The 13,691-nt window shown below is 42.3% G+C and overlaps 1 protein-coding gene across 1 annotated transcript in view; it reads left to right on the top strand.

Annotated features, from left to right (window-relative positions):
- Positions 1-5,361: 5,361 nt before the first annotated feature.
- LOC139314068 (fatty-acid amide hydrolase 1-like) overlaps positions 5,362-13,691 on the top strand; it is a 30,234-nt gene continuing 21,904 nt past the window's right edge. The window contains exons 1-5 of the mRNA XM_070939589.1: positions 5,362-5,538; positions 7,192-7,305; positions 8,404-8,547; positions 10,279-10,412; positions 13,061-13,267. Of these exons, the coding sequence (XP_070795690.1) occupies positions 5,362-5,538; positions 7,192-7,305; positions 8,404-8,547; positions 10,279-10,412; positions 13,061-13,267 (776 nt within the window). The remainder of the gene's footprint in view (positions 5,539-7,191; positions 7,306-8,403; positions 8,548-10,278; positions 10,413-13,060; positions 13,268-13,691) is intronic.

Genomic DNA, 13,691 nt, shown 5'->3' with positions numbered 1-13,691 from the left:
AAGCTATAGGCCTGCCTTGACTGCATTGATTGGAATGTTTTTGAAAGTACAGACTTAGATGAACTGCAGACTTAGATGAACTCACAGACTTAGATGAACTATGTGTACCCACCAGGAACTTGAGAATATACAGTAACAATAAACCTTGGTTCACGGTTAAACTTAAGCAGCTACCATGTTCCAAAGAGGAAGCCTACATAAAAGGTGATAAAATGCTGTACAATCAGGCCAGAAATGTATTAACAAGAGAGATCAGAACTGCAAAAAGAAACTACTCTGCGAAGCTAAAGAATCAGTTCTCAACAAATGAACCAGCATACATGTGGAAAACTCTTTAAAATGTCACCAGCTATGGCAAACCTCCTTCCCAGGCTGAAGGAAATCAGCCACTGGCAGATGACCTGAATGTGTTTCACTGCAGGTTTGAAAGGAAACTACAGTCACCTATCTCCACAACCCCCATCTCAGACACATCAACAACAGCCAAGCCTCCTACAACTGACCCCATTCCATTGGGTTCACAACCCCTAGTGATCACAGAAAAGGAAGTGCAAAACCTATTTCACAGACAAAAGCCAGGAAAAGCTCCAGGCCCAGACAAGATAATTCCTTCTTGCTTAAAAGTCTGTGCTGACCAATTGGCCCCCATCTTCACCTGAATCTTCAATAAATCACTAGAGATGTGCTATGTTCCTTATTGCTTCAAATGCTCTACTATCATCCCAGTGCCGAAGAAGCCCACCATCAAGGAACTGAATGACTACAGACCAGTTGCTCTAAGATCTGTAGTTATGAAAATCTTTGAAAAGCTAGTACTGTCCCACTTGAAAACCATTACGGATCCCTTGTTAGACCCCTTGCAATTTGCATAGCGAGCAAATAGATCAACAAATGATGCTGTTAATATGTCTCTGCACTACATCCTACAACACCTTGAATCTCCAAAGACTTACGCAAGGGTCCTCTTTGTAAATTTTAGTTTAGCATTCAATACCATCATTCCAGACACATTTCTAACTAAACTAAACCAGCTACAGGTACCTGAACACACTTGTAAGTGGATCATAAGCTTCCTAACAAACAGGAAGCAGCAGGTGAAGCTAAGCAGAATCGCATCAGATACCTGTACAATTAGCACAGGGTCCCCTCAAGGCTGTGTGCTCTCCCCACTTCCCTCTGTATACCAATGACTGCATCTTTAACGATCCATCAGTTAAACTACTGAAGTTCGCAGATGACATAACAGTGATCGGTTTCATTCGAGACAATGATGAATCCGCATACAGATGGGAGGTTGAACAACTAACCTCGTGGTACGACTGGAACAATCTGGAATTGAACCCACTCAAAACTGTAGAAATGGTGGTAGACTTTAGGAGAAACCCTTCCATACTTCCACCTCTCACAATACTAGACAACACAGTATCAACAGTAGACACCTTCAAATTTCTAAGTTCTACCATATCTCAAGACCAAAAATGGACACCTAACATCAAAAGGTCATCAAAAAGGCACAACAAAGAATGTTCTTTCTGTGCCAACTCAGAAAGCTCAAACTGCCCATGGAAGTGCTGATACAGTTCTACAGAGGAATGATTGAGTCTGTCATCTGCACCTCTATAACTGTCTGGTTTGGTTCTGCAACACAACAAGACAGACACAGACTTCAGAGGATAATTAGAACTGCAGAAAAAACAATTGCTACCAACCTGTCTTCCACTGAGGAACTGTATACTGCATGAGTCAAAAAGAGGGCTGTAAAAATATTTACGGACCCCTCACTTCCTGGACATAAACTGTTTCAACTCCTACCCTCAAAATGACGTTATAGAGCACTGCACACCAGAACAACTAGACACAAGAACAGTTTTCCCCCGAACACCATTACTCTGCTAAACAAATAATTCCAACACTGTCAAACTATTCACTAAGTCTACACTACTATTAATCTTCTCATCGTTCCCACCACCCAACTCCTTCCACTTTTGACTCTATGACTGTAATTTTGTTGCTTGTATCCTTACAATTTATTTATTTATTTATTTATTTATTTATTTATTTATTTATTTATTTATTAATCAAATTTCTATACCGCCCTACTCCCGAAGGACTCAGGGCGGTGAACAGCCAAGATAAAATACAGATAATCCAAATATTAAAAAAGTCCCTTAAAATTATTAAATATTTCGGCCGAAACACAGATTAAAACACCCAATTTATAAAATCACAAATTTAAAAATTTAAAAAATTTAAAAGATTTAAAAGATGGGGAGTTAGGCCAGGCCAGCTTGCTGAAATAGAAAAGTTTTGAGAGCACGGCGAAACGTGCGCAGGTCCGGGATCTTCCGTATCTCTGGGGGGAGCTCGTTCCAGATGGTAGGTGCCCCCACAGAGAAGGCTCTCCCCCTGGGGGCCGCCAGTCGACACTGGCCGACGGCACCCTGAGGAGCCCCTCTCTATGGGAGCGTACTGGTCGGTGAGAGGCTATTGGTAGCAGAAGGCGGTCTCGTAGATACCCCGGTCCGATGCCATGGAGCGCTCTAAAGGTGGTAACCAAAACCTTGAAGCGCACCCGGAAGACCACCGGGAGCCAGTGCAGCTCGCGCAGGAGGGGAGTCACATGGGAGCGCCACGTCGCTCCCATAACCACCCGCGCGGCCGCATTCTGGACCAGCTGGAGCCTCTGGGTGCTCCTCAAGGGGAGCCCCATGTAGAGAGCATTGCAGTAGTCCAAGCGGGAAGTAACGAGAGCATGAGTGACCGTATTTAACGATCCAGAAAGGGACGCAACTGGCGAATCAGGCGGACCTGATAAAAAGTCCCCCTGGCCACGGCCGTCATGTGCTCTTCTAAAGACAGCCGTGAGTCCAGGAGGACACCCAAGTTGCGAACCCTCTCCGTGGGGGCCAGTGACTCGCCCCCAATAGTCAGCGATGGCACCAACTGACTATATCGGGATGTCGGAAACCACAGCCACTCGGTCTTGGATGGGTTGAGCCTGAGTCTGTTTCTCCCCATCCAGATCCGCACGGCCTCCAGGCACCGGGACATCACTTCAAGGGCATCATTGGGGTGGTCCGGGGTGGAGATGTATAGCTGAGTATCATCAGCATACTGATGATACTTCACCCCAAAACCACGGATGATCTCACCCAGCGGCTTCACATAAATGTTGAACAGAAGGGGTGAGAGAACCGACCCCTGTGGCACCCCACATACAAGGGGCCTCGGGGTCGACCTCGGCCCCCCTGTCAACACGGACTGCGACCGGTCAGAGAGAAAGGAGGAGAACCACCGTAGAACGGTGCCCCCCACCCCTAACTCCTCTAGCCGGTGCAGCATGATACCATGGTCGATGGTATCAAAAGCCACTGAGAGGTCTAATAGGACCAGGACAGAGGAACAGCCCCTGTCCCGAGCCCTCCAGAGATCATCAACCAACGCGACCAATGCCGTTTCCGTGCTGTACCCAGGCCTGAAGCCCGACTGGAACGGATCCAGATACGACGATTCATCCAGGTACTGGGGGAGCTGTTGCGCTACCACACTCTCAACAACCTTCGCAACGAAGCGAAGGTTGGAGACTGGACGATAATTTGCCAACACTGCCGGGTCCAGGGAAGGTTTCTTGAGGAGAGGCCTCACCACCGCCTCTTTCAAGGCGGCAGGGAAGACACCCTCACTCAAGGAAGCATTTATAATCCCCTGGAGCCAGCCTCGTGTAACCTCCCGAGAGGCCAGCACCAACCAGGAGGGACACGGGTCCAGTAAACATGTGGCTGCGCTCAGTCTGCCCAGTATCCTGTCCACGTCTTCGGGCGTCACAGAATCAAACTCTTCCCAGATAATACTCACAAGACCTGCCTCTGTCCTCCCCGCTCAGTCTACCCAGTCAGAGTCCAGATGTTCCCGAATCTGAGCGATTTTGTCATACAGATACTGTACAAAATCCTCGGCTCTACCCTCCAAGGGGTCCTCCTGCGCTTCCTGGTGGAGCAGGGAGCGGGTCACCCTAAACAGGGCGGCCGGGCGATTATCTGATGACGCAATAAGAGTGGCAAAATAGTTATACTTCGCCACTTTTATCGCCACCAGGTAGGTCTTAATATGAGACCTTACCAGTGTTCGGTCAGATTCAGAATGGCTGGCCCTCCAACCACTCTCCAGGCGTCTTTTCCGGCGCTTCATCTCCCTCAGCTCCTCGGTAAACCAAGGAGCCAGGCGAGAGCGACGCCGGGTCAGAGGCCGCAAAGGCACAACCCGATCCAAAGCTCCAGCGGCCGCCCTATCCCAGGCGGCCACCAGCTCCTCAGTCGAGCCGTGTGCCAGAGCCTCAGGAAATGGCCCAAGCTCCGTCTGGAACCTATCAGGATCCATCAGGTGCCTGGGGCGGTACCACCTCAATGGTTCCGCCTCCCTGCGGCGGGGTGCAGCGGTTCGAAGGTCAAAGCGAATTTATATTGATATTGTATCCTGATTGCTTATTTGTACCCTACGACTATCATTAAGTGTTGTACCTTATGATTCTTGATGAACGTATCTTTTCTTTTATGTACACCGAGAGCGTATGCAGCAAGACAAATTCCTTGTGTGTCCAATCACACTTGGCCAATAAAATTCTATTCTATTCTATTCTATTCTATTCTATTCTATTCTATTCTATTCTATTCTATTCTATTCTATTCTAGCAAAACTTTCTGAAACAGCTGTACAAATAGACCTCGACTTACAACAGTTCATTTAGTGACCAAAGTTACAACGGCACTGAGAAAAATGATTTAAGACTTTCACACAACCATTGCAGCATCCCTATGGTCCTTTGATTAAAATTTGGATGGTTGGCAACTGATTCATATTTATGACAGTTGCAGTGTCCTGGGAGTGAGCGGGCCACGTGATTTCCTTTTGTGACCTCCTGACAAGCCAAGGCAATGGGGAAGCCAAGATTCATTTAACTGGGTTACTAACTTAACAATGGTAGTGATTCACTTAACAACGGTGGCAAGAAAGGTCGTAAAATGGGGCAAAATTCACTTAACAAATGTCTCACTTAGGAACAGAAAGTTGTCATCGTATGTCGAGGCCTACCGGTGTTGTATAACCATGTTTTTCACTATAAGAACAGGCCTGACTAACATGCTAATTTCCGAGGGAAAAGGCATCGAGACAAAATGAGAAAGTTTCCGGCACACGCGACGCTTGGGGTTGAATCCCGAACGAATATTCACCTCCGGAGATGCCTTGGCATCTTTTGCAGGAGGCAGAGTCCGGTTCGCATCTCCGACTCTTCCCACTCCAGAACCGAGTGGGAAGAGTCGGAGTACAAGAGCGACGGCTGCGCCACGGACTGCCCGCTCGGCGATGAGGATGAACGCAACCGCTCTGGTTTCGGCTTTCCTGGGTTGCTGGATGGCGACCCTCCTGGTGCTGAAATGGCGGAGGAAGCGGCAGGTCCAGGACAAGATAGCGAAGGCGAGGAGCCGGCGGGAGGGCGCCTTCCAGCAAATGGGAAGAGCCGCACAGCGCTTCCAAGAGCAGGTCAGGGGAGAAGCCGCCCCCCCCTCACTCCCACCATTAGCTCTGCCACTCCGAGGTCTGTGCAATGAGCAGACCATCCCCACGTTCACAGCCGTAGGGAGAAGCAAGGGGGGCGGGGGGTTGTAAGAGCTTCGAAATGGGGATGGACTTGCTCGGGGAGATTTCCCTTTCTTCTAAAGCTTATAGTCTTTTTTAAAGGAACGAAGCTCCTTAGTTTCGTTTTTTCATTCCACACTTAAGGGAAATCGTTCATCTGGAAATAGATGGTTATCCTGGTTGGTGCAACCGGTGCAGATTTGAATAGGTCAATGAGATTCGACCAAATCCAGGTTTCTGGTTCTCACAGGAAGGTTCGGTCGCTGTGGCCACTCTGCGATTTTATGCTATGTTTAGCAAGACTGCTGGAAGACAGTGAATAACTGAAAGAGAAGTCCAGTATCTGGATTCTGGAGGTTTAAAGTTGTCTCTCTGTGAATTCAATTTGACTATTCTGACTTGCTGGAGATCACTATATTAAAGGCAGGTGAGGTGGAGAAATTGGAAGGTTTTGATACGCATATGTTTGTCAAGTATATTTTTATTTTTTTGTTCAATTTATATGGGCACCTGTCTCAAACCGATGACTGGGTGGGTGGGTAACAGTGCTTAAAACGAAATTAAAATAAATATACCAAAATGGTAAATAATGTATGTGGGCTTGTCTAATAAAACAGTTCTATTTTGTAGTTTATCTGATCAGAATCTTAGTCACATGATGCATAATTAGAAACATGCCCATGCTTGTGTATTTCATCATACCCTCAAGGATTTATCTTGAGTAAAAGGTTGTTTTCACTTTCATAATTAAAATGAAGAAATCCAAAAGCAACCCTTGTGAAGTGACTTGTGTTAACCCATTCAACAGTGTACGCTTGCATATTTATTTATTTAAACATTTATATAGTCATCCATCTTCTAAAAACCTCTGGGCAGCTCCCAATCAAAAGTTGAAATAACATGTATCTTCCCGAAGTATATCTCATTGAATTAAGTAAAATTTACTCCTAATGAATATATTAATCATGCTTCAATGGCTGCCCATCTCACAAGAAGCAAGTCTGGCTAAATGAGTAAATGAATAAAACAAATATAAAAGCCAATCATTATAAAAATATGAAAGTCATAGTAAACATGAAAAACACTATATAAAAATGTGACTTGTGTGAACTGCATGGAGAGAGTAAAAAGATCAACCATAATGGAACCATCAAAGCATGTCTCTGGTTCCTTGGGACTCCCAAGTTATCTAAAATGATAACAGGCATGAAGGTAACCTTGTTTCAAAAATTGTTGCCCCGTGGTGCATCATTTCACCCAGTTAAAGAACATAACAACAAGAGTTTTAGTAACATAGATAAACTGATGGTAATGTGTTAATACTTTCCTAATTATCCTGTGTTTAATCGCTTCCAAAAATGTGGCTGACCAAGAATCACATTAATATTTTTTCTGAAACACAGATTTTAAATGTATAAGATCAATTACAGGACTGGTTAATTTATGCTGGACTCACCTTCAACTATATTGCAAAAATTCTAAATGTTTGTAGATAGATTATATATGTATCTAAAAGAAGCAGTGTTTTATTATACTTGGGGATTTTTTCTCTTTCAGAATCCAAATCACCAACCAGAACCTATTTTATCACTGAGTTTACATGAACTCTGTCAGAAACTTGGGGATGGTTCACTCACACCTGAGACTGTTTTCTACACCTATGTGGATAAGGTGAGGCATCATTCCCTAAGCTAACAAAAATGAGAAATAGGTGTAGGGTAGGTTTATTATGATTTTCCTGAGGATCCATAAACATTTTTTAAAAAGTAGATTTGAAAATTGTTTCAGGGATCTGCATTTTTCTTGTGGGTCACATATTTCTATGGCATCTTCTTTGCTGTTGCTGTTATAAGGGTCTCAATAATGTTAGCAAATTTTGTCTCTCTTGCATAGAAAGCATTTTGTCAATGTAGCAATTAACTTCATAAACAGATTCTCTGGCTAATTATTCAGAAAAAAACCCCACTCATTGAGTTCAGTGGTTAATACTCCAAGGTAGGTGTATATCGTTCGTTTCCCAAAAAAAGCCAACACCAGATAATCTTTTCAAGAAAGAAATAATTTGATAATAAATACATAGAAGTGAAACTTCTAGTAAGGAAGAAGAAATTGGCCTATACCAGAAATCGATCCAAAGTAGCAATATCTATCTACCTGTCCTTCAGCAGAGTGAAACCTAGTTTTAATATTTGGATGGGAGACAAACAGGAAAATTTAGGGCTGTAAGCTAGTTTGGCAAGTTGAAAAAATATCCTGGAAGAAAACAGTAGTAAGATTCCATATTGTTACAAAACCAGCTATTAAATGTGATTGTGAAGCACTAAGAGCTGACCCTGATTCAAAGACTCATTCAGTTAGTTTTTCCTCAGCCACTTGACCATAAGAGGGAAGTGTGAAGCAAGAATCATAGTCTTTTTTTTTTTTACCCCTCTAGGACTGATATATACCTGCTGGGTGAAAATTTTTACCCAGGAATATTCAGAACCTACTTAGCTTCTACACTGAGGCACACCAGTCTTTAGATATGAGAATCATTGGCATTGAACAATAAGGCCCATGTAGAAGAGAATTGGTTACCGTTTTGAGAAAAAAGAAAAGGGTCACATAACTCAGAGGAGAAAATAAAGAGGTAGAGGAACCAATTGTCTTTAGACATGAGGTAGTTTAGTAGAGCAGATAGACTTGCCCTCAAATTTCTATTTTTTTCTCCTCTTGTAGGCTTTGTTTCACAGGAGAAATAAAGATGCTGTTTTTCCCTGCTTTTTCTAGGCCTTGAAAGTGACTGCAGATGTCAACTGCATAGTCGATTACATAGCAGAGAACGGATCCCAGCTTCTGCGTATGAACAGTGAAGGGAAAAAGGGCTTGCTCTATGGAGTTCCCGTCAGCATAAAGGATTCCATTAACTGCAAGGTATAGCTGGGGTGGGCCTTGGGTGGGTATGCAGAGCTTTCGTGTGGCCAAAGAACAGGTGGATGTGCAACTTGTACTCCATTATATAATAAGGAGCATCTTGGCTTTGGATTTGAATTGCTTCTAGCAGGTGCCTATACATCACTGGTGTCAAACTCGCCGCTTCACATTGCCTCACGTGATGTATCACGACATTTTTTTCCCTTCGCGGAGCTGTGATGGGCGTGGCCTGCACATGACGCATCTAGGCCGTGGGCCGCCAGTTTGATACCCCTGGTGTACATGTTAGTTAATATGATATCATTTTTTCATCTGCCTGTATCTAATAGCTCAAGTCACTTAATGCTGAGCCCTGCTCTCTTTTATAAAATCTTTATTTTATTTATTTATTTGTTACATTTTTATGTTGCCCATCTCCCCTCTAAGATAACCCTGAGCAGCTTAAACCCTTTCTAAGAGGGCCTGGAGCAGGGTGATACGTGAGCCTACAAACTGTAATGCACAAGTTGTTTTTTTAATTCCAATTGTTGGTTTCCTGTATGGCTTTAAGATAGTGTTTAATTTGTGAGTGATACCTTGAATGATTTTGCAATTAGGTAACATAAGTGACCTCTGACTTTTTCCAGTAAAGAAGTAATTATACAATAGCCTCTCTCTAATGAATAATACCAATGCTTAAAAAGCATTATAAAACTAATACTCAACATACAAAAAATACAATAGTCATAATATAGTCTTCACTTAATTTTTGTCTAATTTATCATAAACGGACAAATTTGAATAAAATTAAGTTTCAGTATTTTTCTAGTCATATCAAATCTTGTGCTCAAAACTCAGTCAAAATCTGATTTTTGTCCTTGTCTTGTAAGAAATCTAACAGTGGTCTCCAAGTTGCAAGAAAGTTAGTCAAATTGTTTTTTTCTAATTAAAGCAGTTAACTTCATCATCTAGCTAGTTCCATTAATTTCAAAGACTAATCTTGAAATGTGGGTATGTGCTCCTCTTTCCATCTTTGTATAGCAACCTTGCAGCCAATGTCATACATAAGAACCAAGCTCCATGTTTTCTTCCCACCTGTTTATCTGCCATCCCTAAAGGCTTGTGGTTTCTTGAAATATAATTTAAATCTGAAGCCTTGACTTAAAAACCACAGTGTCTTGCATCGTATAACTTACTAACCCGAAGGCCAGACAAGAAATAATGGATGGAAACTGACCAAGGAGAGATTCAACCTAGAAATAAGGAGGAACTTTCTGACAGTGAGAACAATCAACCAAAGGAACAGCTTGTCTTTGGAAGTTGTGGGAGCTTCATCATTTGAGATTTTCAAGAAACGATTGGACTTCCATTTGTCAGAAATGGTATAGAGTCTCCTGCTTGAGCGGGGGGGTTGGACTAGATGACCCTTCTAACTCTGTTAATCTGTTAATTAATTAAAACCAAACTGGCTTAGCGTGATGTGTACATTCAGTTATACTGTTAATTAATCTAATTTACTTTGGGCAGTTCTTATGCTATTCAGGATTTCAGGGAGAAATTTTCTATCAAGAATTTATCCTTGGACTTTCTGTAGGATAATAATCTTAATGTTCCACAGGGAAACGAATAAATACATTACCAATTTATTGCTGCTTTTTAACATCTTAAACCCAGCATCACTGAACGATGTCTGATGTTTCTACGGGGAACCTGAATTTCCTTTTCATCTTTATATCTTTTTCCTCATCACAGGGCTATGATAGTACTTTGGGCTTTGCAAAGCGTCTTTTCCAGCCAGCAGCAGAAGACGCTGTTGTAGTGCAGGTGTTGAAACATCAAGGAGCGATTCCATTTGTAAAAACAAATATTCCCCAATCTCTATTGAGGTAAACCATGTATTTATTTTTGCCATTGTCTATGTTTTGATTTTTATATACAGGTGATTTAAGACTATCCATTCAGCGATCTTTGGAACTTACAGTGGCACTGAAGGAAGGGATTTATGACCAAGTAAATCATTTGAAATTACAGCTGTTGCAGTGCTCTTTGGTCTTGTGATCAAAGTTCAGGTGTTTGGCAGCTCACCTGCATTTACAGTCGCAGGAGAGTTTCACCTCTTTCCCACCTTCCCTGTCTTCCCCCTCCCTTTTGGGCTCCTGACCCCCTAGCTGAGCTTTGCCATCTTCTTCCTCCTGCTGCTGACCAAGTATGCTGCTACATGCACTCCTGGCTTTCACTTACGGTCACTCACGCGCACAATCCTGATCAGTAGCTACACTCAAATCACCTTCACCTGAACATTGAAGCACATCAGGTTCTTTGGAATACAGGGAGACCCAGTGAATTTAAAATAAGAGTAAAACTTTTTTTGGTAACAACCTATGTTTCCCCTTTCTCTCTCATACACATGCACGCCTACACACCTACACCACCTACGCATGTCCTCCTCAACTAGACTGCCAGGCACTAGCTGGAGGGATGGAAGCCACCAAGTCTTGGATCCAAAGACAAAGAGTGGGAGGGTTTCAGGGCCCCTTTTGTCCCCAAAAGTCCTTGCTTTGTTGATTAACAAATTGGCAGCTACTTTTGCCTTGTTGACTTACAAGTCTGGTACCTGTTGATGGCACTTGGAGGCAGGGGAGAGGAGCATTTCCATGTAGTGAGGCTCAACTTGTTTTACTGGTTCAGGTAACATTCTTTTATTACTTTAACAATTTCATTTCTTTTAGACATCCTGGCTTTTTGTCCACCCTGCTTCAGCGTTAGATATGACAGCTTCAGCCTCATCTCACATATTCCTCTCACATATTCCTAGGCATTAAACAGCAAATGCCACAAAATGGGGTTGGGATGAATAAATCTCTAGCCTGTAAATTTCCCATCTGTTTTTAAAATTGGCCAGAGGGGACTATTAAAGCAGCTTAAGTTGCTAGTAATCTTTGTGATCTCTGTTTCAGCAGCCTTTGGAAATGGGTATTGTTTCTGGGGGCTTCCAGGGGGCCTGTACACTAACATGCATTCCACATTGGTTGTGATGGGCTTGAAACCTGCCAGTCACAGATCTGTGAGACAGACAGGGCTGTAATGGAGATTTGTTTACCTAAAGAAAACCGTTTAATAAGAGAAATTTCAGCTCCGGTATCCAACAGTTTGCTTAGGATCATTAAAACAAAATAGTAATTTCTCTCACTTTGAGGGGGAATTTCAATATTCCTTCCCCCTCCCATATTGTCAGTCAAGACCCATGTGTTTTCCAAAGCAGGGGGACAGCCCTAGAAATTGACTAAAGGGGTGTGTGTCTTGAGATTAAATTTTCTATTTTCGCCCTTTACCGCAGGGACTGAAACTTTCTTTGAAGGTTCTGTTAATTCTTTCAGCTCATGCTGGACCAACGAAAAAACTGCTTGATCTCTAACTTTCTTGCCATTTTCTTCTTCTGATCCATGCCTTCCTTACTAACGTCTTTCTAATGCCTCCACTTGCTTCTTCAAATTCCTAGTAGAAGGCCCATCCCATCTCTCTGTGTTTTCTCCTTAATCTCTTGGCTTTTATCACGTTTGCGCACTCACCCATCTCAATTCCCAACTTTCTGCTCCTGGTTGCTTCAAAAATTCCCATTTCTGCTTTCTCCCCCTCTCCTTTCCCTCCTGTTTTTTATAACTCCTTCCTCCCCCACATTCTTTACTTTCATGCTCAACATTCCCAACAGCTTTCCTTGCTTCTCACAAAGAGGCTAAGTCTAATGGGTAAGCTACATCCAATTGTTCAAGGCACTGCAATCCACCCAGTGCAGTTTTTAAAAACTGATTGCATGTTTGCAGTCTTGCACTGAAATAGTGATGATAAAAGGAGGACAAAGCAAATAATATTACTGGCTCTGCACAAATTTGTTTGTCATCAGCTGATTAGACTGTACTGTATGATACTGAAGTGGGTGATTCAAACTGACCAAAGGACTAGTATTTTCAGCCAGATAACAGTACCCCTTATCTCTACCATGCACTGAGTAAGTGATAATTGTTAAAGCTTAAGGAAGCATATATTTTTTAAGAAGTAGAAGAGTAGACCAAGTTTTTACAATGCTGCTTGGGAGTTAATAATTGATTATGATAATCAACATTTCCTCTTCAGAATTCAAGAAATTTGGGGTTTTTTAATGATTGTGAGAGAGAAATGCATTTACTACTGCTCACTGTTCTTACTTGTTCCAAATCTGGCCAGAATGTTATGAAATGTGAAACTGTTGAAATCTTGTAATTAGGCATTCTTGCCAAAAAAAAAAAAAAAAAAAAAGACCATCTTTAAGATACTACAGAAGTGTAATTTGGGGCCCAGTTCTAATATCCGAAAAGGTTGCCAGTTTCTGTCTGCAAGATTTTTTTAGGCCTTTCTACATTGTGATGAGTACTTGAAAAGACAAAAAAATCCTTATAAAGAGACATAGTGTAAATACCATTGTTTCAGGTTAAGATTAATCAAGAGATACAATATAAGTTTGTAAACCAATTGCTGACAATATTCTTTGTCTTTTCAGCTTTGACTGCAGCAATCCGATCTTTGGATCAACAGTGCATCCTCTGGATCCCACAAAGAGCCCTGGTGGATCATCAGGAGGAGAAGGAGCTCTTATTAAAAGTGGAGGATCCATTCTGGGCATTGGCACAGATCTAGGAGGCAGTATTCGTATCCCAAGTGCCTTTTGCGGAATTTGTGGCTTAAAACCCACTAGCAACAGAATTAGGTTGTATACAAACCCTAGTCTTTAAACTACAGAGTTTAAAATATTGTGGATTATTTCTCTCAGATTCCTGATGTATTCCTGATCTATTATAACTTTATATTGCTTCCTGGTCTACTATAACTATATCAGAGTTGCCAAGAAAGGAGGAATTAATAATTAATTCAAATAGTGAAAATTAATCAATCAGATAATTGACTAGGTTAAATCTTGTTTCATTCAACCTTTGTAGAATTGCTTTTTACATCTACAATCTTATGTCCACTTCAAGTGAATTCTGTTTAACATATGAAATAGACTGTCCTGTTTTATCCTGCTGTATCCTAATCAACCTAGCAGTTCCTGCCTGCCAACCTAGCACTTACCCTGCCAACCTAGGAGTTCAAAAACACGTAAAAAATGCAAGTAGAAAAATAGGGACCAATTT

The sequence above is a fragment of the Pituophis catenifer genome, unplaced genomic scaffold, assembly GCF_029215685.1.
Source record: "Pituophis catenifer annectens isolate HBS135680 unplaced genomic scaffold, rPitCat1.0.hap2 SCAF_3, whole genome shotgun sequence".
Lineage (NCBI taxonomy): Eukaryota > Metazoa > Chordata > Lepidosauria > Squamata > Colubridae > Pituophis > Pituophis catenifer.
This window is presented reverse-complemented; position numbering and strand designations above follow the sequence as displayed.